The 27,615-nt window shown below is 48.0% G+C and overlaps 1 protein-coding gene across 3 annotated transcripts in view; it reads left to right on the plus strand.

The window, feature by feature from the left end:
* LMO1 (LIM domain only 1) overlaps positions 1-27,615 on the plus strand; it is an 83,676-nt gene that overhangs the window by 49,913 nt on the left and 6,148 nt on the right. For all 3 annotated transcript variants that reach the window (XM_038764722.1, XM_038764723.1, XM_038764721.1), the window contains exons 2-3: positions 15,692-15,905; positions 26,123-26,248. In XM_038764722.1, coding sequence (XP_038620650.1) covers positions 15,692-15,905; positions 26,123-26,248 — 340 coding nt within the window. The remainder of the gene's footprint in view (positions 1-15,691; positions 15,906-26,122; positions 26,249-27,615) is intronic.

Raw genomic sequence — 27,615 nt, forward strand, 5'->3', positions numbered from 1 at the left:
GCAATGGACATTGAAATTCTATTAAGGTTACCAAAAGCCTGGGCTGACATTGTATATGCTAGACTGGAAGAGAGAGGAGTGGGGTTCCGGGGGGAGGCAGGCGGGAGAGGGAAGCTATTAAATAATAATATCATACACTGGTAGCATGCTTTTCATTTTGAAGGTTCCCAAAGCACTTTACAAATGTTAGATTTATATCTGCCTGTAATATAAAAATGTGTGTGCATTATCCAAACTAATTGGTATCATTTCACCTCCCACTGAAATGCAGCTGCCTCTAGGGCAGAACCCAGCAGCTGGGCTGTTTCAACCAACTGGGTGACGTCAGAATTCGGGTAAACACGAGAGTGACATTCACCAGCCCAGGAGCAGGCTAGGAATTGGTTGCCACTGGGTGCCAGGTACCGTGTTGGGGTACTGGGTGGGCCTGATGCACCCCAACTTCCTCCAGGGGTGGTCCTGGCCTCAGAACTCCGTGTTGAGTTTCCCCCTGGGAAGGGCCAGGGCTGTGACTCTCAGAGTCCTGGAAGCTCTGTGGAATTGTGGTTTGTGAGGTAGAGAGGGCTTCCTGTAGGGTGGGCGAGGCGAGGACAGAACTCTCACACTCGGTTGGGGTTGGTGGTCCAGCTATGTGACTTGGATTCATCCATTCAATTGTATTTATTGAGCGCTTACTGTGTTCTGAGCACTGTGCTAAACACTTGGGAAGTACAAGTTGGCAACATATAGAGATGGTCCCTACCCAACAACGGGCTCACAGTCTAGATGAGGGAGACAGACATCAGTCAGTCAGTCATATCTATTGAGAGCTTGGGAGAGTAGAATATAACAACAAATGGACATATTCCCTGCCCACAATGAGCTTACAGTCTTTAGGGGGAGACAGACATTAATATGAACAAATAAATTGCAGATACAGACATAAGTGCTGTGGGGCTGGGAGCAGGGGGGATTGTCCAAGAAGGCCTCTGGCTTTTTTCCCAGATCTCCAGGAAAATGGGTTGCCTTCTGGGAGGAACTCTGGTCTGGAAACTGCCTACCAGCCGAGCTGGACACTCACCTTCCACAGGGAGGGTTCTTGCCAGGAGGCAGAGCCCAGGCCCAGTCAGGAGGCCAAGAAGTCTTCGATGAGCTCTTAGTGGGCAGCCCTGTTCTAGGCGCCGGCAGCCATGTTGAAGAACAACAATACTCACTGTGGTATTTGTTAAGGGCTTCCTGTGTGCCAAACCCTGGGGTAGATCCACCATAAAGAGATGGGATCTAATCCTTGTCTCACCAGGGGCTCACAGTCTAAGTAATTTATTTATATTAATGTCTGTCTCCCCCTCTAGACTGCAAGCTCTACAGGGAATGTGTCTGTTATATTATTAGATTGTACTTTCCCAAGTGCTTTCCCAAGTACAGTAAGCTTTCAATAATTATGATTGACTAACAATTGACTGACAGGGAGAACAGCTATTTAATCCCCATTTTACAGATGAGGAAACCGATTAATTGATTGGGTGCTCGCTTGCTCAGGAATTCTTGGCACAAGATCCCCTCTCCCTATGGTTTACACCCCACTCAGCCTGACTGACTTCAAAGACTTTAGACTGTAAACTCACTGTAGGCAGGAAAAGTATCTATCAACTTTGTTATATTGCCCTCTAGACTGTACGTTCGTTATGGGCAGGGAACATGCCAGCTAATTCTGTTGTATTGTACTCTCTCAAATGCTTAGTACAGGGCTTTGTACATAGTAAACATTCAATAAATACTATTCATTGAGCTGGTTACGGGCAAGGAAAACGACCACTAATTCTGTTATATTGTGCTCTCCCAAGTGTTTATTCATTCAGTCAGTCAGTCAGTCATATTTATTGAGCGCTCACTATGTGTAGAACACTGTACTAAGCACTTGGAAAGTGCAATTCATCAACAAATAGAGACAGTCTGTACCCAACAACGGGCTCACAGTCTAGAAATACAGAATGCTTAGTACAGTACACTCAGTAAGCACTCAATACAACTGATAGATTGATTGCACTCTACCAAGCATTTACTTCAGTCAGTCAATATTTATTGAACACTTACTATATGCAGAGCACTGTACTAAGCGTTTGGGAGAGTACAATATAATGATAGATACAGTCCCTGTCCTGTAAGCACTCAAGTACCATCAACTGATTTCCTTCCAGGGATGGGGTTTGGATGTTGGATGTTGAAAACAGTCAGTTACAAACAGGCTGGCAAATAAGAATAGAAAGTGAGGCGACTTGCCCAAGATCCACAATTCCAGCACTGCCTGGGAGCAGCGGTCATTTGAGCAGGACGCCCTTCCATGAGAAAGGCCTGAGGTCCACAATGGGCCTATACCAACAGGAAGCCAGTACAGAGTCCCCAGTTCCTGGGTGGCCCATAGTCTTGCTTCCCATGATGTTCTTTTTTGTAGTGAATTTAAATTATACCAGAACATCAGATGGGGTTTTTATTCCCATCAAATTATTTATTTTTAAACTTTTTAGTTGAAAGAGCTGCTCTGCTCTTACAAGCTGTCAATCAGATCACTGCACATTGTCAGAGCACAAGAGCATAAAAGTACTGGGGGGCAGGGAGAGAGGAGGAGGGCTCTCTGAATTTTATCCCCACTGGGCCTCACTGTTTCCCTGGCTAGGCCAAGCTGAGTTGCTGGAGAAGAAGTCCCTAAATCCAGCTCCCTTTGCTTTCCTTTCCTGTTCTTCTAGGGAGACCTGTTACCTAACTTCACTGAGGCTTTACCTCTTACCTCCATGACCCCCCGGATCTGTGGAAGGTGGGGTGGGTGGGAAGAGCTGGTGGGAAAGTGTGGCTTCTACCTGCTTTTCTCCCTTAGACAGGACAGAGACTGTGTCTGGTCTAATTATTTTGTCAGATCTGTAAAATGATTAAGATCATGAGCTCCATGTGGGACAGGGACTGTGTCCAATTTAATTTGTTTGTGTCTTCCCCAGCACTTAATATAATATCAATCAATCCATCAATCGTATTTATTGAGTGCTAGCTGTGTGCAGAGCACTATACTAAGCGCTTGGGAAGTACAAGTTGGCAACATATAGAGACAGTCCCTACCCAACAGTGGGCTCACAGTCTAGAAGGGGCCATAATACCTGGCATATAGTAAGTGCTTAATAAATAGTATTGTTGTTGTTATTATTATTATTTTAGCATCTGTTAGGCACTTAGGCTGGGCCAAGCACTGCACTAAGCACCAGGATATGATACAAAATAATCAGACCCGACACAGTCTCTGTCCAGTGTAAGGGAGAAAAAGTATTGAATCTCTCTTTTACTGATGAAGAAACCAAGGCCCAGAGAAGTTAAACGACTCACCTGAGTCAGGAAAGTGGCAGAGCTGGCATTAGAACCCAGGTCTCCAGACTCCCAGTCATGTGCTCTTTCTGTTAGGTGGCACAGTACCCAGCTGATCTCCAAGGCCGGAGCCCTTGGGAGCTCCTTTCCCACCCCTGCAACTCTCTTGGTCATCTGGAATTTGTTGTTGCACCAGGAGCAGAGTTGTAGAGCTGGAGTGGACAGTTGAGTTCTCCCAAACCCAGAAGAGCCTGAGGCACTGGAATGGGGGTCACCAGAGAAGCCCTCCAAGCCTGGGATGTGTTCTCAACATGACTCCCCTCTCAGGGGGAACAGGCTCTGGTCAGGAATCCCAACCCCTACTTGCTCTATTTCTCCTAAGAGGCTGGGCTGAAGGTGCCTCTACTCCAGCACAGCAGAGACTGTCAATGGGGTATAGGACATGAGCCCTTCCTCCTAACTTCAAGCTCTTTGAGTCAGGAAGGGCAAGAGGTCATCTGTTCCAACCCCCTGACTCCGGGCAGGTGAATGCCTTAGCCATCTAGAACAATCATCAGTTTGGTCGGGAGGGCGGTTTTACTAGACCTCCCCCTGAATTGATGTTGCCCCAACTTTCCTTCCAGGCTGATCCAGAGTTTACTCACCTCTAGGAGACAGAAGTTCCCCTCCTCAGATTTCCAGCCAACCTCTTTGGCTTTGCCACTTGAGTTGGATTGGTGGAGGGAACGGTGAAGCTGGAGCCTTCGGGGGCCCAAACAGCTGCCTGTGGCCACCCTCTTATTGCACTGCAGAGACGTGGACGAGTGCTCAGTACAGTGCCCTGCACAGAACAGCACTCAAATACCAATGACTGAGTGGTTAAGGGCCGGGAGGCCAGTCTAGTCTGCCTCCCCGCTCAAGGCCAGCCAAGGCCTCAGACCTGAGGTCCAGAGTGGCTGGGAGGGGAGGAAAGAAAGAGTTAAAGCCGACCAGGACTTGTAAACCTCCCCCCCCATACCTGCACACACACACACACACACACACACACACACACACACACACACACAGAGAAAAAAATCTCTCACAGGCGTGCGCGTGCGCGCACACACACACACACACACACACACACGATGTTGGGGAAATAAGCCAATTATGTGGGCTTCACAGGAGGTGGAGAACTGACCTTTGTGTATAATTAGTTCCTTTATTTAAAGCAAAGATTTTGAATAGAATAACTAATTAGCTGTCATAAATGGCAAATTGAAGATTTTGGCCAGATCCCTAAGGGAACGTGGGGGCCCGTCCCCCCATCCCTCCTCCCCTCAGCCCCGCGTTGGAGGGTCTGAGTGTCTCCAGGCCAGCACTGCCTCTCTCTCTCTCTGTCTCTGTCTCTCTTTCTCTGTCCTCATTAGGCCTGTTTTTAGTCCTCAGCAGCCGTAATGAGCAGATCTGCACTGATCCCCTTCTAACAAGGCATGAAATGCAGGTGGAGCCGAACTGCCTGCAGCGACTGCAGCTTTCAGAGGGAGCTTTTTAGCGGGATTGGGGAGGTGGGGGCCGGGTGAGAGGCTGGGGAAGTGGCAGCACTCTCTGCTGGGCATTGTGCTCTGGACTTGATTGTATAAAACAGAGGAAATCAGGGGAAGCCTGCAGGCATATATCATTAGCGCGGCAGTCCCACATTACTCTTTCAGACCAATTAACCTTTAGAGTTGCATTAAAGAAATTAGGTAGTGAACTTCCACGCTTTCAGACAGGCCCTGTCGAGAGGAAGAGGACGAGAGGGATGGAGAGGGGGAGAGGGAGAGCTACGGTCTCCTCTCAGCTCAGCCGAGAGGCTGCTAAGCATGACCATTGAACAGCCTGGATGGGGAGGCCTCTGACCCACCTAGTTCTGCAGATCTGGGGAGTAGCATGGCCTGATGGAAAGGATGGAAAGGAGCCACCGGCCTGGGAGTCAGAGGACCTGGCTTCTCCTCAACACACTATCCAACCTTGGCTTCACAGACTCTGTCCTCTCCTGGTTCTCCTCTTATCTCTCCAGCCGTTCATTCTCAGTCTCTTTTGCGGGCTCCTCCTCCCCCTTTCATCCCCTTACCGTAGGGGTTCCTCAAGGGTCAGTTCTTGGTCCCCTTCTGTTCTCTATCTACACTCTCTCCCTTGGTGAACTCATTCACTCCCATGGCTTCAACTATCATCTCTACGCTGATGACACGCAAATCTACATCTCTGCCCCTGCTCCCTCTCCCTCTCTCCCTCCAGGCTCGTATCTCCTCCTGCCTTCAGGACATCTCCATCCGGATGTCTGACCGCCATCTAAAACTCAACATGTCCAAGACTGAACTGCTTATCTTCCCTCCTAAACCCTGCCCTCTCCCTGACTTTCCCATCACTGTTGATGGCACTACCATCCTTCCCGTCTCACAAGCCCACAACCTTGTTTGTACATATTTATTACTCTATTTATTTATTTATTTTACTTGTACATATCAATTCTATTTATTTTATTTTGTTAGTATGTTTGGTTTTGTTCTCTGTCTCCCCCTTTTAGACTGTGAGCCCACTGTTGGGTAGGGACTGTCTTTATATATTGCCAACTTGTACTTCCCAAGCGCTTAGTACAGTGCTCTGCACACAGTAAGCGCTCAATAAATACAATTGATTGATTGATTGATTGATTGATACTCGACTCCGCTCTCTCGTTCACCCCTCACATCCAATCTGTCACCAGAACCTGCCGGTCTCACCTCCACAACATCGCCAAGATCTGCCCTTTCCTCTCCATCCAAACTGCTACCCTGCTCGTTCAATCTCTCATCTTATCCCGACTGGATTACTGCATCAGCCTCCTCTCTGATCTCTCAACCTCCTGTCTCTCCCCACTTCAATTCATACTACACGCCGCTGCCCGGATTGTCTTTGTGCAGAAATGCTCTGGGCATGTTACTCCCCTCCTCAAAAATCTCCAGTGGCTACCAATCAACCTATGCATCAGGCAAAATCTCCTCACCCTCGGCTTCAAGGCTCTCCATCACCTCGCCCCCTCCTACCTCACCTCCCTTCTCTCCTTCTACAGCCCAGCCCGCACCCTCCGCTCCTCTGCCGCTGATCTCCTCACTGTGCCTTGTTCTCACCTGTCCTGCCGTCGACCCCCAGCCCACGTCATCCCCCTGGCCTGGAATGCCCTCCCTCCACCCATCCGCCAAGCTAGCTCTCTTCCTCCCTTCAAAGCCCTACTGAGAGCTCACCTCCTCCAGGAGGCCTTCCCAGACTGAGCCCCCTCCTTCCTCTCCCCCTTGTCCCTCTCCCCATCCCCCCTGCCTAGCCTCCTTTCCCTCCCCACAGCACCTGTATATATGTGTATATGTTTGTACATATTTATTACTCTATTTATTTATTCATTTATTTTACTTTACATGTTTATTCTATTTATTTTATTTTGTTAGTATGTTTTGTTTTGTTCTCTGTCTCCCCCATCTAGACTGTGAGCCCACTGTTGGGTAGGGACTGTCTCTCTATGTTGCCAACTTGTACTTCCCTAGCACTTAGTACAGTGTTCTGCACACAGTAAGTACTCAATAAATACAATTGAATGAATGAATGAATGATCCCGGTTCCGGTGCTTGTCCGCTGTGCGACCTAGAAAAAGTCATTTAATGTCTCTGTTGCCTTCTCTGCAAAATAGAGATTCAATACCTACTTAGACTGTGAGCCCCCTGTGGGAATGGAACCAGGTGTACAACTTGGTTATCTTGTATTTGCCCCCGTGTTTAGCACATGGCACATACTATGATCGTTATTACCATGCACACCCTCGGCATTGAGTAGCATCCCCTTCCTTGGAGAACATTTCTGGCAGAGCAGGAGAAACCTACTAATTTTCCAGTAGAAAAAGCACCATCCACCAGTGGCATTTATTGAGCACCTGCTGTGTAACAAACACTGTACTAAGTGCTTGGAAAACTACAATGGAGTTGGTCAGTCAATCTGTCAGTTGTAATTATTGAGCGCTTACTGTGTGCAGAGTACTGTACTAAGTGCTCGAGAGAGTACAGCAATAAACAGACATATTCCCTGCCCACAGAGAGCTTACAGTCTAGAGGGGGAAACAGATATTAATATAAATAAAGGAAAGGAGAAAAGGAGGGAAGTTTGTAGACTTGATCCCTGCCCTCAAGGGGCTTACAATCTCTACCGGGCTTTTCCTGGCACTTTGCAAATCTTGCAAACAGTACTATGCATTGAGTGCAGACAGAGTGCAGAGGACAGTACTAAGCTCTCAAGAGAGTTCAACAGAAATAAAACACATGTTCCTTGCTTTCCAGGAGTTTGCAGTCTAATCGAGAAGACAGGTAGATGACATCTCCATCTGGATGTCTGCCCGCCATCTAAAACTCAATATGTCCAAGACTGAACTCCTTATCTTCTCTCCCTCTGTGTCCTCTCTCTGACTTTCCCGTCACTGTAGACGGCACTACCATCCTTCCCATCTCACAAGCCCGCAACCTTGGTGTCATCCTCAACTCCGCTCTCTAATTCACTCCACGCATCCTGTCCATCACCAAAACCTGCCCGTCTCACCTCCACAACATCGCCAAGATCCGCCCTTTCCTCTGCATCCAAACCACTACCTTGCTGGCTCAATCTCATCCTATCCCGACTGGATTACTGCATCAGCCTCCTCTCTGATCTCCCATCCTTCTGCCTCTCCCCGCTTCAGTCTATACTCCACTCTGCTACCTGGATTATCTCTGTGCAGAAATGCTCTGGGCATGTCACTTCCCTCCTCAAAAATCTCCAGTGGTTGCCTGTCAACCTACGAATCAAGCAAAAACTCCTCACCCATGGCTTCAAGGCTCTCCATCACCACACCCCCTCCTACCTCACCTCCCTTCTGTCCTTCTCCAGTCCAGCCCGCACCCTCCACTCCTCTGTCACTAACTTCCTCACTGTGCCTCATTCTTGCCTGTCTCACCATCGAGCCCTGGCCCACATCCCTTCCCTGACCTGGAATGCCCTCCCTCCACACATCTGCCAAACTAGCTCTCTTCCTCCCTTCAAAGCCCTACTGAGAGCTCACCTCCTCCAAGAAGCTTTCCCAGACTGAGCCCCCTTTTTCCTCTCCTCCTCCCCATCACCCCCTCTGCCCTACCTCCATCCACTCCCCACAGCACTTGTATATATTTGTACAGATTTATTACTCCATTTTACTTGTACATATTTGCACGTACAATATGTTGCCAACTTGTACTTCCCAAGTGCCTAGTTCAGTGCTCTGCACACAGTAAGTGCTCAATAAATACGATTGAATGAATGAATGAATGAATTCTATTAATTTTGTTAATGATGTGCACATAGCTATAATTCTATTTATTCTGACGATTTTGACACCTGTCTACATGTTTTGTTTTGTTGTCTGTCTCCCCCTTCTAGACTGTGAGCCCGTTGTTGGGTAGGGACCATCTCTATATGTTGCCGACTTGTACCTCCCAAGCGCTTAGTACAGTGCTCTGCACACAGTAAGCACTCAATAAATACGATTGAATGAATGAATCTCCTTGAGCATAGGGAATGTGGCTATCAACTCTGTTATATTGTACTCTCCCAAACGCTTAGTTCAGTGCTCTGCACACAAAAAGCGGTCAATAGATATCATTAGTTGATAAATTGTGGACAAGTAGCAGTAGAAAGAATGAAGATAAAATACTAGTGCAGATATGTTGAGATAAAATAGCAGAATAAATAATCAAAGGTATAATTGAGTACACAGACATATAATGATGAGGGCAGGTATAAATTCCTCAATCAATGGTGCTGATTGAGCATTTACTGTATGCTGAGCACTGAGCTGATGCTTGTGGAGGGTACAATACACTAGCTTTGGTAGACACATTCCCTACCTCCAAAGAGCTTACAGTCTCAACTTGGGATGTTAAGAATAAATCAGGGGAGGATTCTTGGAGAGAGAGGGAATTTTAAGAGGGCTTTGAAGAGGTTGGGTGTCTATGGATTTCCATTTCCAACAGGATGGGAGGATGCTCCTTATCCTGGTCTTTCTATTTTACAAGGAAGACTTCTAGACTGAGAGCCCACTGTTGGGTAGGGACCGTCTCTATATGTTGCCAACTTGTACTTCCCAAGCGCTTAGCACAGTGCTCTGCACACAGTCAGCACTCAATAAATATGATTGAATGAATGAATGAATGAAAGACCTTCTGCCATCTCCATCAGCCTTGCAGAAGCATGCAAAAAACTTATCAGGTCACCCAATAGCAGGGGAATACAGTAAATGAAACTCACATTTTATGATGATCATTATGTTATTTTATTATAATAATTGTTAATATTAATTATCAGTAATATTATCCATCATTAAACATTAACATTAATTATCAATGATAAATAATAAGGGCTTAGTACAGTGCTTTGCACACAGTAAGTGCTCATTAAATACGATTGAATGAATGAATGAATAATATACAGTATTATATTATTATTTTATTTTTTATTATTTCATTTATTGGGAAGCAGCATGGCATATTGGCTAGAGCACAGACCTGGGAGTCAGAAGGTCATGGGTTCTAATCCCTGCTCTGCCACATGTCTGCTGTGTGGCCTTGGGCAAGTCACTTTACTTCTCTGAACCTCAGTTACCTCATCTGTAAAACGGGGATTGAGACTGTGAGCCCACGTGGGACTGGGACTGAGTCCAATCTAATTTGCTTATATCTACCCAGTGCTTAGTACAGTGCCTGGCACATAGTAAGCACTTAACAAATACCATTATTACTGTTATTATTATTACTCTGCTGGTTTCTCTAGCCCTAGGCTCTGTCACACTCTTCTTGAGCCTAAGGGAATCAGAATTCAGAAATCCAGGAGAAATGGGGGTGGCTGTTGTGCTGTGGTTGTGGTGATGCAACCAGCCTTATAATGACGATATTTATTAAGTGCCTATTATGTTGCTCTTCTATGAATAGACGCCTTATCACGGCCAGGACTTTGCATACTCTGATGCAGCTTAGAGCTATGCCACATAGGACTAGCCAGAATGGAAAGGTCTAAGCCGAAGCAGCAGACAAAATTGATTCACCTGTGCTGGGCAGCAGCGGCATGGGAAAGAGTCAAAGGCGGATGATCAACCAATCAAAATATTGATCAAAGACAATGGCAGAGACTCAGGTTTTTACTATGTGGAAGAAGGCAAGGGTAAACCACTTCCATATCTTTGCCAAGAAAATTCTATGGATACACATACCAGGATAACTTTATGACAGAAGACGGGATGTTCTGAAGAGGGTGTGTCTATTGAGTCACTATGGGTTGGAAACGACTCAGTGGCATTTGAAGAAGATTATGGATTGAGTGATTGGGTAGGCACAAGATCACCAGATGGGACAGAGACCCTGTGTCACATGGGGATCACAGTCTAAGAGGGAGGGAGAATTGGGATTGAACCCCCAATTTTCCCAGGAAGAAACTGAGGCACAGGGGTGTGAAGTGACTTGCCCAAGGCTACTCAACAGGGCAGTGGTGGAGCTGGCATTAGAATTTAAATCTGATGAGCAGCCCCGAACTCCTTCCATCTTTCTCCTGGTGGTCTTCCCTGCTGCCTCAGTCATCTCTAATAATAATAATGAAGGTATTTGTTAAGTGTTTACTATGTGCCAAGCACTGTTCTAAGCACTGGGTTACATACAAGGTAATCAGATTGACCCACGCGGGGCTACAGTCTCAATCCCCATTTTACAGATGAGGTAATTGAGTCACAGAGAGATTAAGTGACTTGCCCAAAGTCACACAGCTGATAAGTGGCAGAGCTGGGATTAGAACCCATGACCTCTGACGCCCTAGCCCATGCTCTTTCCACTAAGCCATGCCGTTTCCTGAGGGTCCCTGTTTGACAACCCTGGCCAAAAGTGGGATTCTAGTGGGTCCGGGGACAGGCCGGAGTGGTCCTGTGGGACAGCCCCAGGGCATGGATCAGTGAGACCTGGCCCAGGGTCCAAGGAAATGTGGGCTGGTGGGGAGGAGCCAGGTGGCCAGGAGAGGAGCTGGGCAGAGACGGGGAGGAGTTGGGTGGTGTGGGGAGGAGCTGGGAGTCTTCTTTAAATGACATCCAGTCATTTCCGATCCACAGCGACTCCATGGACACACCCTCCTCAGAACATCCCATCTTCTGTCCCAGAGTCATTCTGGTATGTGCAACCATAGAGTTTTCTTGGTAAAAAAATAATTATGGCATTCCTTAAGCACTTAGTATGTGCCAGGGACTTTTCTAAGCGCTGGGGTAGATAGAAGTTAATTGGAGTGGACACAGTCCCTGTCCCACACAGGGCTCACAAGTCTTAATTCCCATTTTACAGATGAGGGAACTGAGGCCCAGAGAAATGAAACGACTCTCCCAAGGTCACCCAGTGGACAAATGGCAGAGCCGGGTTTGGAGCCCATGACCTTCTGCCTCCCAAGCTGTGCTCTCCCAAACCCCTGCGCCTGCCCCATGCAGCCTGACCTTGCTTGGTATTTGAGTAGAACCAGCCATTCTGAACCTGACTCAGGTTCTGAAGCCCATTGTCTTTTGAATTCTTTTCATCATTATGGGCGGGGACATTGCTAACTCTGTTATATTGTCCTCTCCCAAGCACTTAGTATGGTACTCTGCACACAGTAAGCACTCAATAAATACCACTGATTGATTGGCTGATTGAGACCCCTGCTGCAAACTGACCTATTGGTGTTTTTTGGTTTGTTTGTTTTTTCTCCCTTTCCCTCTTCCTGAGATACAGTACCAGATCTTTACCCCGGAGCTGCTGGTTATTAGCTAGAGATACCGGAAATTAGTCCTGGATTTCCCACCACCACCCCGCCCCAAGTCAGTGGAATCATCAGAGCCCCGAACCCAGGGCACAAGCCACTGTGCAGAACATCTGGGGCCAGAGAGGGGTCTTGAGTCTGGTCCCTGGTAGAGATCTGGAGAGACTGAGAAGCAGCATGGCTTAGTGACAAGAGCCCAGGCTTGGAAGTCAGAGGACATGGGTTCTCATCCTGCCTCTGCCACTTGTCTGCTCTGTGACCTTGGGCAAGCACCTTAACTTCTCTGTGCCTCAGTTACCTCAACTGTAAAATGGGTATTAAGACTGTGAGCCCCATGTGGGACAACCTGCTTATCTAGTATCTACACCAGTGTTTAGAACAGTGCTTGGCACATAGTAAGCACTTAACAAATGCCATAATTCTTATTATAATTATTATTTCTTCCAATCAATCAATCATATTTACTGTCCACTGTGTGCAGAGCACTGTAGAGAACCAGTTTGGCTTTGTAGAAAGAGCAAATGCTTGGGTTTCAGAGGACCGCATTCTATTCCAGGCTCTGCCTCTTTCCTGCCGTTCCACCTTGGGCATATCACTTAACTTCTCTGGGCCCATTTCCTCATCCGTAAAATGGAGATTAAATTCCTGCCCTTCCTCATACATACACTGTGAGCCTCATATGGGACAAAATCTGTGTCTGATCTGATGACATTGTGTTTTCCCTAGTGCTTAGTACAGTGCTATTGCCACCAGTGTACTAAGCGCTTGGGAGAGTGCAATACAGTAGTGTTGGTAGACATGATGCCTGCCCTCAAGGAGCAGACAGGCTACTGGGGAGACAGATGGTAAAGTTGAAATAAATTACGGAAGTCAAGGTGATAATACACACAAGTGATAGTATACACACAAGTACTGCATAACTGTAATTTATCTATGTTAAATGTCTGTCTCCCCCTCTAGTCTGTAACCTCATTGTGAGAAGGGAATGTGTCTATTATGTTGTACTCTCCCAAGTACTTAATACAGTGCTTTTCACACAGTAAGTACTCAATAAATACAATTGATTGACAGTGATCGGAGTGTTTATTGAGCACCCACTTGGTGTAGTACACTGTACTGGGCAGCTGGAAAATGCAGAACAAAGGAGCTGAGCCTTTAATGGGGGAGCCAGGCATACAACTATTTACCAATAGAGTACAATAGGGTACATACAACACAATCAGATTGGACACAGTCCCTGTCCCACATAGGGCTCACCATCCTAGAGTAAGAACAGGTATTTTGTTACCACTTTGCAGATAGAGTAACTGAGATGCAGAGAAGTGGAATGACTTCCCCAAGGTCACAGCAGACAAAGATGATGTGTAAATAAATGAATATCCAGTTGAATGAATGTATTCACAAAAGTGCTGAAAATGGGGATAAATAACTTCATAAGGGGCAGAACTGGCTGATGGGTGAACAGGAATGAATCAAGGAAGAGGAGGGATTTTAAGAGGGTTCTGAATTGGGGGAGAGCTGGGGTCTGTTGGATCTGAGGGAGGTGAGTTGGGGAAAGAAAGGTGGACAATGGGAAGGGTCGCTTGTGTTTCTAATACATTCTAATACACACACACGTTTTCCCGCAAGTTTGGAATGGGCCACAAGTTTGGGACTTAGTTTGTGTCTGTGAGTGTCTGATGAGACTTCATGGGACAGTGCAGACTCTCTCGATGGGCAGTTTTCCCAGCTAAAGCAGCAACCCCCTGAGGCAGGGTTGCTAAGTGGTGAGAGCCCTGCCTTCGGTGGTGGAAACTCAAATGAAGACCTTTCATGGGCAGCCTCAAATTCCTCAGCCGACGCCGGGCCTGCCTTAAGCCCTCTCTGAGCCTCAGTTTCCCTCCCCAGAGACGAAGCAGGATCATGGAGGAGGATATCTACATGATTATGCTGAATAGACTGGAAGAGAACAGCAGGATGATTGGAGAGGGAATTGGATTTTTCTCTTGGTTTCTAAGTTTTTACAGGCGTGGGGCTGGCGTCGGCTCCGCTGCTTGTCCCCAGAATTCACCAGTTATCGAGACTATTGTTGCCTAGAGCAGGAGGGAATCAAAGAAGCCTTTCTCTAAAGCCTTAAGAGTTTTTGAATGTTCCTTGACCTGTCTCCTCAGGACTGAGACTACTTTATCAAATGGATCGATACCTCACTGTTTGTGTTGAAGTGCCTTAAGTGCTGTTGTCATATGCTTGCAGCTCTGACAAAGCAATTATTACTGTAAAGAAGTGGTGGGGTATATGTGTGTGTGTGTGTGTGTGTGTGCGCCATCTGCCTTCAGGTGTACAGGTGTGTGTGTGTGTGGCCTGTGTGGCATGTGCTAGGCAACCTCAGGTGGCTACTGCCTCTAGCAGGGGATGGGAGGAGAGTGTTGCTTGGTCAAAGATCCCAGTTTTTCCTCTCTCCCCTCAGCCCTCCAGCTGGCTTGCCCCTTTACTCTCCCCTCTATGGACTTTTATCTCTGTTGTTGAACTAAGGACTCAGGACCTTATACTGAGAAGCAGCATGGCCTAATGAAAATAGTTCCATCCTGGGAGTGAGTAGTCCCGGATTCTAAGCCCGGCTCCCCCACTTGCCTGCTGGGTGACTCTGGGCAAGTCACTTCACTTCTCTGCACCTCAGTTTCCTCACCAGTAAAATGTGTTTTCAGTACCTGTTCTCCCTCCTACTTAGACTGTGCACCCCATGAGATACAGGGACTGCATCTGATTTGATTATCCTGAGTCTACCACAGTGCTTAACAACTAGCACAATGATTATTATTTTTATTCGATCTCTGCTGGAGTTTCCTGTGCTGCCCGGCCCCATCCAGAACTTCTTCCTTCCATGCTCTCCCCCGTCCTGTCCTCCCCTCCTCGCCTAACTCTCTGCCTTAGTCCAAGTCCAGTTCAGGGCTGAAGCCAACAGGGACAGGCAAGGGGTTTGTGGACCTGAAGGGGTGACTGGACCGGGGCTGCTCTATCATCATCACTAACAAGATTTCCTGGGAGCCTGCCGAGGGCTAAGCACTGTGCTGAGCCATTGGGAACAGTCAGCTCCAGCTCCAGGCCTGTATTTCCGTCATCTAGTGCTCTGTCTCCCCTCGGCACTCCCCTCAGTTTTCCCCAAAACTTTCATCAAAGCTCTCCCCCAAGCTTTTCCCCCAACTCTTCCTGCAGCTCTCCCCTAGCTCTCCACACAGCTCTCCTTGCAGCTCTCCTCCTCACAGATCTCCTCACAGATCTCCCTGCAGGTCACATCTCCTTCAGGAGGCCTCCCCTGATTAAACCCCCTTTTCCTGACTCCCTCTCCCTTTTGTGTCCCCCTGTAAACTTCCCCACAGGGCCCCTCTGGGCCTTTATGTCTACCTCAGTCACTGCCCCATGAACAGTAACTCCTGGGCCTTTGTCTCCCCAAGACCAATAACACCTGAGCCTGTGAGTCCCCATGAACAATAACCCCTGGGTCTGCGTCTCACCACCAAGAATAATGCTGTGTCTCCTGCCCCGGCCACCTCGACACACAATAAGGCCCGGGCCTTTGTCTCTGCCCGCACAGGTGTGCCGATGCTCTCCGTGCAGCCCAAGGGGAAGCAGAAGGGCTGTGCGGGCTGTAACAGGAAGATCAAGGACCGCTACCTCCTGAAGGCCCTGGACAAGTACTGGCACGAGGACTGCCTGAAGTGCGCCTGCTGCGACTGCCGGCTCGGGGAGGTCGGGTCCACGCTGTACACGAAAGCCAATCTCATCCTCTGCCGCCGAGATTACCTGAGGTAAATGCAGCCAGGTATTGGAGGCTTTACCTTTTCTGTCCCCTTCTGTCTTTTTCCCTTTCCCGCAACCCCTCCTCTCATTCATTCATTCATTCAATCGTATTTATTGAGCGCTTACTGTGTGCAGAGCACTGTACTAAGCGCTTGGGAAGTACAAGTTGGCAACATATAGAGACGGTCCCTACCCAACAACGGGCTCACAGTCTAGAAGCGGGGAGACAGACAACAAAACAAAACATGTGGTCAGGTGTCAAGTCATCAGAATAAATAGAAGTAAAGCTAGATGCACATCATTGACAAAATAAATAGAATTTGTTGAGGCCCGGTGGGCCCTGGGGCTGATAGCCTGGGTGAGGTGGACCATTTAGAACCTAAGACTCCTACAGCTGGAAACGACCTCACGGCCATCTGGTCCAGTCCCCTGTGCCCAAGCAAGTGAATGCCCAACTCACCCATGACAAGTGGTGCTTATCTGTTTTGTTCTTAGGGAAACTCAGATCTGTTTGAGGGAGAGGGGGACTGAGAGGGAAGGCGAGGGGGCAGCATTGTATCTACCCCAGTGCTTGGCATGTAGTAAGCACTTAGCAAATATCATTAGAAGTGCTTAGTACAGTGCTCTGCACACAGTAAGCACTCAATAAATACAATTGAATTGAATGAATGTGTTCACTACCTCATGCTGCTTCTCCCCCTGCCTCAAGTCCCATACCCACCTGCTTGGGGATTATTTTAATTTTTTTTATTTTGCTGGGGAGGAGGGTCTGGACAGAAGGAGCGTGGCTCAGTGGAAAGAGGATGGGCTTGGGAGTCAGAGTTCATGGGTTCTAATCCCGGCTCCACCACATGTCTGCTGTGTGACCTTGGGCAAGTCACTTAACTTCCCTAAGCCTCAGTTACCTCATCTGTAAAATGGGGATTAAGACTGTGGGACGTGATCACCTTGTATCTTTCCCAGCACTTAGAACAGTGCTTTGCACATAGTAAGTGCTTAACAAATGCCATCATTATTATTAGTAGTAGTAGTATCATCATCAATCGTATTTATTGAGCGCTTACTATGTGCAGAGCACTGTACTAAGCGCTTGGGAAGTACAAATTGGCAACATATAGAGACAGTCCTTACCCAACAGTGGGCTCACAGTCTAAAAGGGGGAGACAGAGAACAAAACCAAACATACTAACAAAATAAAATAAATAGAATAGATATGTACAAATAAATTAAATAAATAAATAGAGTAAAAAAAATATGTACAAACATATATACATATATACAGGTGCTGTGGGGAAGGGAGGGAGGTAAGATGGGGGATGGAGAGGGGGACGAGGGGGAGAGGAAGGAAGGGGCTCAGTCTGGGAAGGCCTCCTGGAGGAGGTGAGCTCTCAGCAGGGCCTTGAAGGGAGGAAGAGAGCTAGCTTGGCGGATGGGCAGAGGGAGGGCATTCCAGGCCCGGGGGATGACGTGGGCCGGGGGTCGATGGCGGGACAGGCGAGAGCGAGGTACGGTGAGGAGATCAGCGGTGGAGGAGCGGAGGGTGCGGACTGGGCTGTAGAAGGAGAGAAGGGAGGTGAGGTAGGAGGGGGCAAGGTGATGGAGAGCCTTGAAGCCGAGGGTGAGGAGTTTCTGCCTGATGCGCAGATTGATTGGTAGTAGTAGTAGTAACAGTAAAGTTTTTATTGAGTGCCCTCTGGGTGCAATGTATTGTTCTAGGTGCCCAGATTTTGGGCTTACCTCACTTGTTCCAGCCTACCTCTTCTCCAGGAGAGAGTGACAGAGGGGCAGCATCTACATTGACAGCATTTGTTTGTTTCTGTCTGAACGTTCGTCTCCTTGGAATCAGCCCACCTTCAGTGTTGGGGGTTAGGGGAGAGCATCCAGGGTGGGTTATTCCTTTACTTCCCCTCCTTCATCCACTTCTCCTCTTCCTTCTACCTCTTCCTGCTCCTTTCCCCCTCCTCTACTGCCCTCTCTCCCTCCTCCTTTTCCTCTTCCCCTCTCTCTTTTCCTCCTCCTCCCTCTCTTCCTCCTCCTCCTTATCTCTGTCTTCCATTTCCTCCTCTCTATTTTCCCTCTTCCTCCTCCTCTTCCCACTTCCCCCCCACTGTTCTCTAAGCACCTGCTGAGGGCAGAGATCTGGGCTAGACTGTAGACTTAAAGTCTCTAGATAGAAAGCTCATTTTGGGCAGGAAGCATGTCTACCAACTCTGTTATAGTGTGCTCTCCCAAGAACTGAGTACAGTGGTCTGCACACAGTAAGCGCTCAATTCATTCATTCATTCAATCGTATTTATTGAGCGCTTACTGTGTGCACAGCACTGTACTAAGCACTTGGGAAGTACAAGTTGGCAACATATAGAGATGGTCCCTACCCAACAATAGGCTCACAGTCTAGAAGGGGGAGACAGACAACAAAACAAAACATGCGGACAGGTGTCAAGTCGTCAGAACAAATGACGACTCAATTCTCAACAAATAGCTCAATGAATACAATTGATTGATTGGCGTGTGCTTGGAAGACTCCAAAGGAAGCATAGCCCCTGTCTAACTTCCTCCAGCTCCCCGCTCACTGGCTCCTACCCTGGAGTGAGGGATCACTGGAGCAGCAGCAGGAAGAGGAGAGGGATGGGAAGGAAAGTGTTCTTTCTGCCCCAAGGGGCAGCTCTGGGGACAGGACCTCGAGCTGGTGGAGGAGGGAGAGACTCAAGGCTAAAACAGTTCTTTGGGGTTTCCAGAGGATTCTGGCTTCTGTCGCCAGCAGGATCCAAAGCACCATCTGCTGACCAAGACCCTCCCCAAACCCTCTACCTTGACCCTCCCCTCTGGGAAATCACCATCCCCAGGGTGGGTGGGTGAGTGATTTTGCCGGATGTGGCATCCTGGTGCCAGGTTTGAGGCCACTCAACCATAGGGGCCTGAATACAGTTACTGACCAGTACGGGGAGAAAGAGTAAACCAGGGCTTGCTTCCCTTAAGCAGCTAAAGGTTGTGTGTGGAGGTTTGTGTCTGGCTGGGGAGAGAAGTCGAAAAGAAGATTTCTTCTCCTCACTCCTCACTCTGAAAGCTAGGGTTTGGGGGAGAGGAGTGTTTTGGGGGTCTGTGGTGTTGTGTGTTGCTTAGGAGAATAGCAGCAGTCTGGATGCACCCTCTGGACTTATGGACCTTAATAATTGTGGTATTTGTTGAGCACTATCACCGTGAGCCCCAAGTAGTACAACATGATTCCCTTGTATCTACCCCAGTGTTTAGAATAGTGCTTGTCACATAGTAGGTGCTTAACAAATACCATCATTATTATTATTATTCTCTGTGCCTCAGTTATCTCATTCATGTATTCATTAATTCAGTCATATTTATGGAGCACTTACTGTGTGCAAAGCACTGTACTAAGCGCTTGGGAGAGTACAATGCAACAAAAAACAGACATTTCCTGCTCACAACGAACCTCATCTGTAAAATGGGAATCAAGACTGTGAGCCCCACATGGGACAGGGACTGTGTCCAATTTGTACTTACCCCATTGCTTAGAACAGTGTTTGATACATAATAAGCACTTAACAAGTACTAAGCACTTGGGAGAGTACAATATAGCAGACCATCCCCAACGTGCTACCCACCCCCCTCCTCATTAACCTGGCTTTGGACCTTCCAGAGATTTCAAAAACCAACTGGATTCCCAGGATGGCCTCCCAGGATGCTTCCAAACCAGGGGAAGTGGTCCATGGCTAGGAACCACAACTAGACTGGCTGCCAGCAATAGAAGTGGCTAAATTCAGGGGAAGAGCCATTAACTCTAATTGTCACCACAGGGTAAAAGTTTAATTGTGCTAAATTTTAAATCTGTGTGTGGTGGCTTTATTTACCAGCTGGTTATCTCCTGCTGTGGCATAAAGGGAGAAAATTTACACTTCCCCTGTTCTCTGCTAGGTTAGTGCCCATTTTTTAAGTGACAAAAACACCTCCCTCTCTTGCCTGTGACTCATTCCTTCTGGAGGAGATGGTGCCAGCGAGGCTCATCAAAGTGCTGAGGACCCAGTGAAATATGGCACTAATATGTCTCGGTCTTCCCAGTGGGTGAGGGGCACGATAGCATTGACTGGGGAAAAATGATCCAAGGGAAGGAAGGGAACCCATTCTGGTTAGAATGGGGGAAGACCAGGGGACAGGGAGGGAGCCTGATTATTATTATTATTATTATTATTATCATTATTATTATTATGGTATTTGTTAAGCACTTACTATGTGCCGAGCACTGTTCTAAGTGCTGGGGTAGATGCAAGGGAATCAAGTTAAGCCGACAAGTGGGGCTCACAGTTTTAATTCCCATTTTACAGATGAGGTAACTGAGGCACAGAGAAGTTAAGCGGCTTGCCCAAGGTCACACAGCAGACAAGTGGCAAAGCCGGGATTTTAGAACCCACATCCTCTGACCCCCAAGCCCGTTTCCTTTCTGCTAAGCCATGCTGCTTCCCCAGATAATTTCCAGTGGGACAGGTGAGGTAGGGTAGGTGGGACACTTTTGCTGCAGCGTGAAAAGAGCACGGGCCTGGAAGTTGGGTTCCTGGACCTGGGTTCCAAACCTGGCTTCACCTGCTGAGTGACCCTGGGCAAGTCATTAAACTGTGCCTTGGTTACCTCATCTGTAAAATGGAGATTAAACACTTGTCCTCCCTCCCCCTTACTTGTGGTTTAGTGGAAAGGACACAGGCTTGGGAGTCAGAGGTCATGGGTTCTAATCCCGGCTCTGCCACTTGTCAGCTGTGTGATCTTGGGCAAGTAACTTAACTTCTCTGAGCCTCAGTTACCTCATCTGTAAAATGGGGATTAACACTGTGAGCCCCACACAGGACAACCTGATTACCTTGTATCTTCCCCCGTGCTTAGAACAGCATGTAGCACATAGTTAGTGCTTAACAAATCCCATTATTATTATCATTATTGGGACTGGGGCAGGAATGGTGACTGATTTGATTGTACTGTTCCTTCCCAAGCACTTAGTACAGTGATTGTCCCATAGTAGACACTTAAACAAATACCATAATTATTATTATTATTTGAGTGAAGCCTGGTGCCGATAGAGAAGGTAGAGTTTGGGGGCCTTGGGGCAACCAGCAACATAGCAACCAGCCAGGACCCTTCTCCCCATTCTCCACGCCTCCCACGCCCCAGATTTCAGAGAAGCAGCGATGCAGCTTAGTGGATAGAGCACGGACCTGCGAGTCAGAAGGATTCTAATACCAGCTCCACTATGTGTCTGCTGTGTGACCTTGGGCAAGTCACATCACTTCTCTGGGCCTAAGTTACCTCACCTGTAATATGGGGATTAAGAGTGTGAGCCCCATACGGGACAGGGACTGTGTCCAACTTGATTAACTTGGATCTACCGCAGCGCTTAGAACAGTGCTTTGCACATAGTAAGTGCTTAACAAGTACAATTATTGTTATTATTATTATTAGCTCTGATAAGGGTGGGAGCTCCAGGTAGTTGGGTTTAGAACACTGTTCACAGATGTGTTGGAGCACCTGGAACAAGGTGGGAGAGAAGGAGTTTGGCCCAGGGAAAGCTAGGAAGCCTCTTAGAATGACAGGGAAAGGCAGTGTGGTGTCTATCATACTCTCCCAAAAGCTGAGTGCAGTGCTCTGCACACAGGAAGGACTTGTCGATTGATTGCCATAAACGCTTCGGCACATTCAAAGATGCCTACTCCTCACGTCCTCCAGAGATCTTGAAAGGACACAGGGGAGTAACGGACAAAAGCTTGGCCTAGTGGAAAGATCACGGGCCTGGGAGTCAGAGGACCTGGGTTCTAATCCCGGCTCTGCCACCTGTCTGCTGTGTGACCTTATTCATTCATTCATTCAATCGTATTTATTGAGCGCTTACTGTGTGCAGAGCACTTTACTAAGCGCTTGGGAAGTACAAGTCTGCAACATATAGAGATGGTCCCTACCCAACAACAGGCTCACTGTCTAGAAAGTCACTCAACTTCTCGGTACCTCCAATCCCTCATCTGCAAAATGGGGATTCAATTCCTGTTCTCCCTCTTACTTAGGCTGTGAGCCCCATATGGAATCTGATTATTTTGCATCTACCCCAGCGCTCAGTGCTTGGCACTTAGTAAATATAGGCTAGGATTGCATCTACCAACTCTCTTGTACTCTCCCAAGTGCTTAGTACAGTGCTCTAAATAGCGTTCAGTAAATACTGTTTATTGATTCCTTAACTAATATCAAAATTATTATTATTACCAAAGAGATCGGTTTTTTCCCATTTCTTTAACTGACTGTTTAGTTAAGTGAACATCTGTCCCAACTTCTACGTCATTAATTTGCAATCTTTATTTGAAAGGGAGAAGAAAAGAGGCGATTTTAAAAATGCACATGGGGCAGACTGAGGCCCCTTTGTTTTGTTTAATCTGGATTGAGCTCACCGCAACTGGGCTGCTAATGAATAATGGATCTTGTCCTCTCTAACACACATGTACACAGGGTATTGAGCTCTGGACAAATCTGGGATTAGCATTCCTTATTTCCTCTGCTTGATGGAGCAGGCTGTTAATTCTTGTTTAAAGTGAGTAGCCCATAAAAACAGGTTTTATTTTTTGCAAGAAGGCAGTGTAGACCTGCTGATTTCGTGCAGAGAGAAGGGCTGGTAGAGAGTCACTCTCCAGGAGGGCAGGCAAGGAGATGTGAAGTAGGTTGGATTGGAAGGAGGCATAGAGGAAAAGGGTCCATTCGAAGGAAATGAGAAAGGGAAGAATTTAAGGAAGCTGCATGGCGTGGAGGAAAGAGCCCGGGCCGGGGAATCGGAGGACCTGGGTTCTAATCTCAGCTCTGTCACTTGCCTTGGGCAAGTCACTTCACTTCTCCGGCCACAGCTTCCTCACAAGCACTTAGTACAGTGCTCTGCACACAGTAAGTGCTCAATAAATAAGATTTAATGAATCCGTAAAATCGGGGTTCTTACCTGCTCTCCCTCCTTCTTTGTCTGTGAACTCCACGTAGGTCAGGGACAGTGTCTGACTTAATTATCTTGGTTCACTGGCACTTAGTGCAGTGCTTAGCACATAGTAAACATTGAAAAAACACTGTTATTTTTATTATTAGGCTGAACTTTGGTGGCGTGCGCAGAGGGGCTTGAGGGGAAAGGAAGGAAAGACAAACCTCCGATGATGACTCCCGGCCTCTGTGATATGGCAGGAATCGGGATTGCTCAAGAATGGCCCTCATCCTCACATTATTATTATTATTATAATTAATAATAATATTTATAATGACCGTGGGTTTTGTTAAGCACTTACTATGTGTCAGACTCTGAACTAAGTCCTGGGGAAGATACAAGACAATCTGGTCCAAAATGGGGCTCACAGACTAATTAGAAGGAAGAACAGGGGTTGAATCCCCATTTTTACAGATGTAAAATCCCCACTGTTACATGGCACTTCTCTGGGTGGGTCCAAACAATCAATCATTAAATCGTATTTATTGAGAACTTAGTGCAGAATACTGTACTAAGCTCTTGGGAGAGTACAATATTACAGAGTTGGAAGATACCTTGCCTTGCCCAAAGCAAGTTTACAGTCTAGAGGGGGAGATGGACATTAGTATAAACAAATAAATCACAGATATGTACATAAGTGCTGTGGGGCTGAGGGAGGGGTGAAAAAGGGAGCAAATCCAATTGCAAGGGTGATGCAGAAGGGAATGAGAGAAGAGGAAATGAGGGCTTAGTTAGAAAAGGCCTCTTCAATTAGGCTTTGAAGGTGGGGAGAGTAATTGTCTGTCCAATATGAAAAGGGATGGCATTCCAAGGCTGTGTCTCTAAGGATCTTCAATCCAAGGAGGACTGAATAGGCTAAGAAGCTCCTCTGACACTCCTGTTTTCTTCCTTGCTTTCTTGCTCATTACCCCCCGCAAAATCAGGTTTTTAAGCTTTCTCCAGGAGCCCCAATATTAATTGTACTTGTGGTATTTTGTAAGCATTTTACTAGGTGCCAAGGTCTTCTAAGCTGGGGTTAGACCCAAGATAATCAAACCTATCCTACACAGGCCTCACATCTGAAGAGGTACAGAAGGTATTTAATAATTGTGGTACTTGTTAAGCACTTACTATGTACTAAGCACTGGGGTGGATATAAGCAAATCAGGTTGGACACAGTCCCTGTCCCATGTGGGGCTCCCAGTGTCAATCCCCATTTTACAGATGAGGTAACTGAGGGACAGAGAAGTGTAGTGACTTTGTCTAAGGTCACCCAGCAGACAAGTGGCAGAGTCGGGATTAGAACCCATGACCTTCTGATTCCCAGGTCCATGATCTATCTACTAGGCCATGCTGCTTCTCATCTACCCCAGTGTTTAGAACAGTGCTCAACACCTAATAAGAACTTAACAAATATCATCACTAAAATTTAACCCCAGAGCTGCTCATTATACTGGTTAGTCAATCAATCAATCATATTTTTTGAGTGCTTACTGAGTACAGAGCCCTGTACTAAGCCCCGGGGAAAGTACCGTATAACAATATAACAGACACGTTCCCTGCCCACAATGAGCTTACAGTCTAGAGGAGGAGACAGACATTAATAGAAATAAATAAAATTACAATGGTCAGTGCCCGAACCCTCCAAGACTGAGGTAGCCTCCAAACCAGAGCTCCAGAGCCATTCCTGATGTGCAATCTTGGGCTAGATCAATGTGAGCAAGTTGTCCTTGGAAACCAAACCTCAAACCAGGCAGCATGGCCTTAATTAGAGAGCTTGGGGCTGGGAATTGGAAGACCTGGGTTCTAGTCCTAGCTCTGTCCCGGGCCTGCTGGCTGATTATGGGCAAGTCACTTAACCTTTCTGGGCCTTGTCCATCTTTAAAATGGGAACTGCCTCTTCGAGAGTGAACGCCGTGAGGAGCAGAGACTGTGTCCCACCTGATTATCTTCTATTTACTCCAGCACCTAGCACAGTGCCTGGAGACTCTTAGTCATTTAATCAATACTGCCTTTATTAAAATTGTTTTTATTCCCAGAGTCTTAATATCTCAAACGTCAGGTAAAAAGGTGTGTTTTTTTAATTGAGGCCTCGGTTATATAATATATGTACGTGTTGCTTAGTGTGTGGCCCCAGGACGAGCCAAGTACAAGCTGGTCAGTGGCCATGGGCCTGGGCTGGTTTAGACTGGGCTGGGTTGAACTGGGCTGGGCTAGTTTGGACTGGGCTGGGTTAGACTGAGATGTGCTGTGCTGGGTCAGATTAGACTGGGATGACCTGGGCTGGGCTGGGTTAGATGGGGCTGGGGTGGAGGTCTTGGCTGGGGTTAAGCAAAGCCAAGAGAGTCTCTGAGAGAGGGGCCTGGCTCACTGAGCAGCAGAAGTCCCTCTCAGTGTGGGGCGAGGGGTCTGTCATTGCCTGGCAGGTTGGCCACTGTTTAGGCAGGCCTCACCTTCAGACATCCGGAAGAGCTATCTCCAGATGCCTTTGGGTCTGGAGGCCTTAATTCCAGACTTCCCTGCCAGGGAAGGCCTATGGCCTGAGAGGGGAGGGGAAACAAGAGGAGGGGAGGGGACACAAGAGGAGGGGAGGGGACACAAGAGGAGGAGAGGGGAAACAAGAGGAGGGGAGGCTCACCTGCACAGCTCCCGACCGGCTTGGGTAGGGGTGAGGGCAAGAGAACAGTCAGACCCCTCAACCTCAAATGGCTCAAGCTGGTAGGAGGCAGTGCTACAGCCCTGGGAGGGGGTGGGTGATGATATGACCAGGATGATATGGATGATATGACCAGATGCCCACCCGACCCCTGCCAGAGTGGGCCAGTTGCAGAGGAGGCCCGAGCCCAAGGGGAATCCCAAACCTAACGCTCTTTCCTGGAGTCCCTCGGACTCCAACCCCATTTTGGCCTCAGAGCACAGCCAGGGTGTCTTCGATCCTACCCGCTGGTGGTCCCTTGGGCCAGTTGTGGTCCCTGAGCCTGCTGCCTCAGGATCATGAGGAGGCCACAGAGGTTTGGTTCACCTTCGGCCTGGCCCGACCAGAGGGAAAAATCCGAAGAAAACTCAGCTTCCCTGGGCTGCGGTCTCCCCTGAGTATGCCCCCCTTGGCCTTGCTGGTCAGCAAAATGGAGGCTGCGAGTCCTGTGATTGGCTCAATACTGTATCTGATACCACTAATTACATTTAATTAGTCCTTCCACCATTTAATTAAAATGGCCCCTAATGCCCATGCTTCCTTGGCAGGCTGTTTGGCACCACGGGGAATTGTGCAGCCTGCAGTAAGCTGATCCCCGCCTTTGAGATGGTGATGAGAGCCAGGGAGAACGTTTACCACTTGGACTGCTTCGCCTGCCAACTCTGCAACCAGAGGTGAGACCCACGGGGCCGACCCCAAGTGGGGGTGCCCGGCCCGCCGCCCACCCAACGCTCCAAGGGGCACTGGGCCCTGGAATCTGCTGCTCCAGAAGAGCCTCAGAAAGGTCTGGGATATGTGGCTGACTCCATGGCCACTAGCCCCCTTATCAACAGTCCCCTGCCCACTGGTCCCCTGCCCTCTGGTCTCCTATCCACCGTTCCCCTGCCCACCAGATTCCCTGCTCGCCAGTCTCCTGCCCACTGGTCCCTTGCCCACTAACGCCTCGCCCACTAGTCTCCTGCCTGCGCTACTAAGCACGTGGAAAGTACAATACAGCAATAAAGAGAGACAATCCCTACCCACAACGGGCTCAAAGTCTAGAATAGGGGTAGGCAGACATCAATACAAATAATCAGGCATCAATATAAATAAATAGAATTATAAATGTGTACATAAGTGCTGTGGGGCGGGAAGTGGCAGGGGGAGACCAAAGGGAGTGAGTCAGGGTGACACGGAAGGGAGTGGGAGATGAGGAAAAGTAGGGCTTAGTCTGGGGGTCCCTTCCAGTCTACTGCCCACTGGCCCCCTACCCACCAGTCCCTTGCCTACCAGTTCCTGGCCCATTGGACCCCTGCCCATCAGCATCCTGCCCACCGGTTCCCTACTAGCCTCCTGTCCACTGGTCCCTTGCCCACCAGTCCCAGTCCACCAGTTTTCTGCCCACTGGGCCCCTCCCCACCAGCCTACTGACCCATCTGGACCACCTCCCTGGGCCCCAGACACGCTGCTGCTCAGAGAGCTGGGACCAAAGCCTGACCAGGTGGGAAATCTTGCTGGAGATAGGGGCAGGGCTTGAGAAAAAGAATCAGGGGTGTACAGGAGCACAAAGTGATCTGTCTTGGCCGTGGATGGAAAGAAATCTGAGTCGGTGGGTCTTGAGTCAATCAGTCCATCAATCGATCAATCTCCACAGAAGACCCTCCTTCAATTCCTTGAAGAGGATCCCAGAGCTCTGTGGAACCTGCTGATGTGTCTGTTATGTTGTTGTGCTGTACTTTCCCAAGTGCTTAGTACAGTGCTCTACACCCAGTAAGTGCTCATTAAATACCACGTGGGACAGGGACTGTGTCCAACCCGATTTGCTTGTATCCACCCCAGCACTTTGTACAGTGCCTGGCACATAGTAAGCGCTTAACAAATACCACTGTTATTATTATTATTTATTGATTGATTGTCAAAAGTCCCGGGGAGGGGAGTCTTTCGCCATCACTATTTACCTCCCAAAGGATCATTGGTAATTACTGAGTGCTTACAGGGGGAAGAGAGTAGTGAAAGCATAGTATTAAGTGCTTTGGAGAGTCTAGTAGAGTAGGGGCTCTCT

The sequence above is a fragment of the Tachyglossus aculeatus genome, chromosome 22 (genome assembly GCF_015852505.1).
Source record: "Tachyglossus aculeatus isolate mTacAcu1 chromosome 22, mTacAcu1.pri, whole genome shotgun sequence".
Classification (NCBI taxonomy): domain Eukaryota; kingdom Metazoa; phylum Chordata; class Mammalia; order Monotremata; family Tachyglossidae; genus Tachyglossus; species Tachyglossus aculeatus.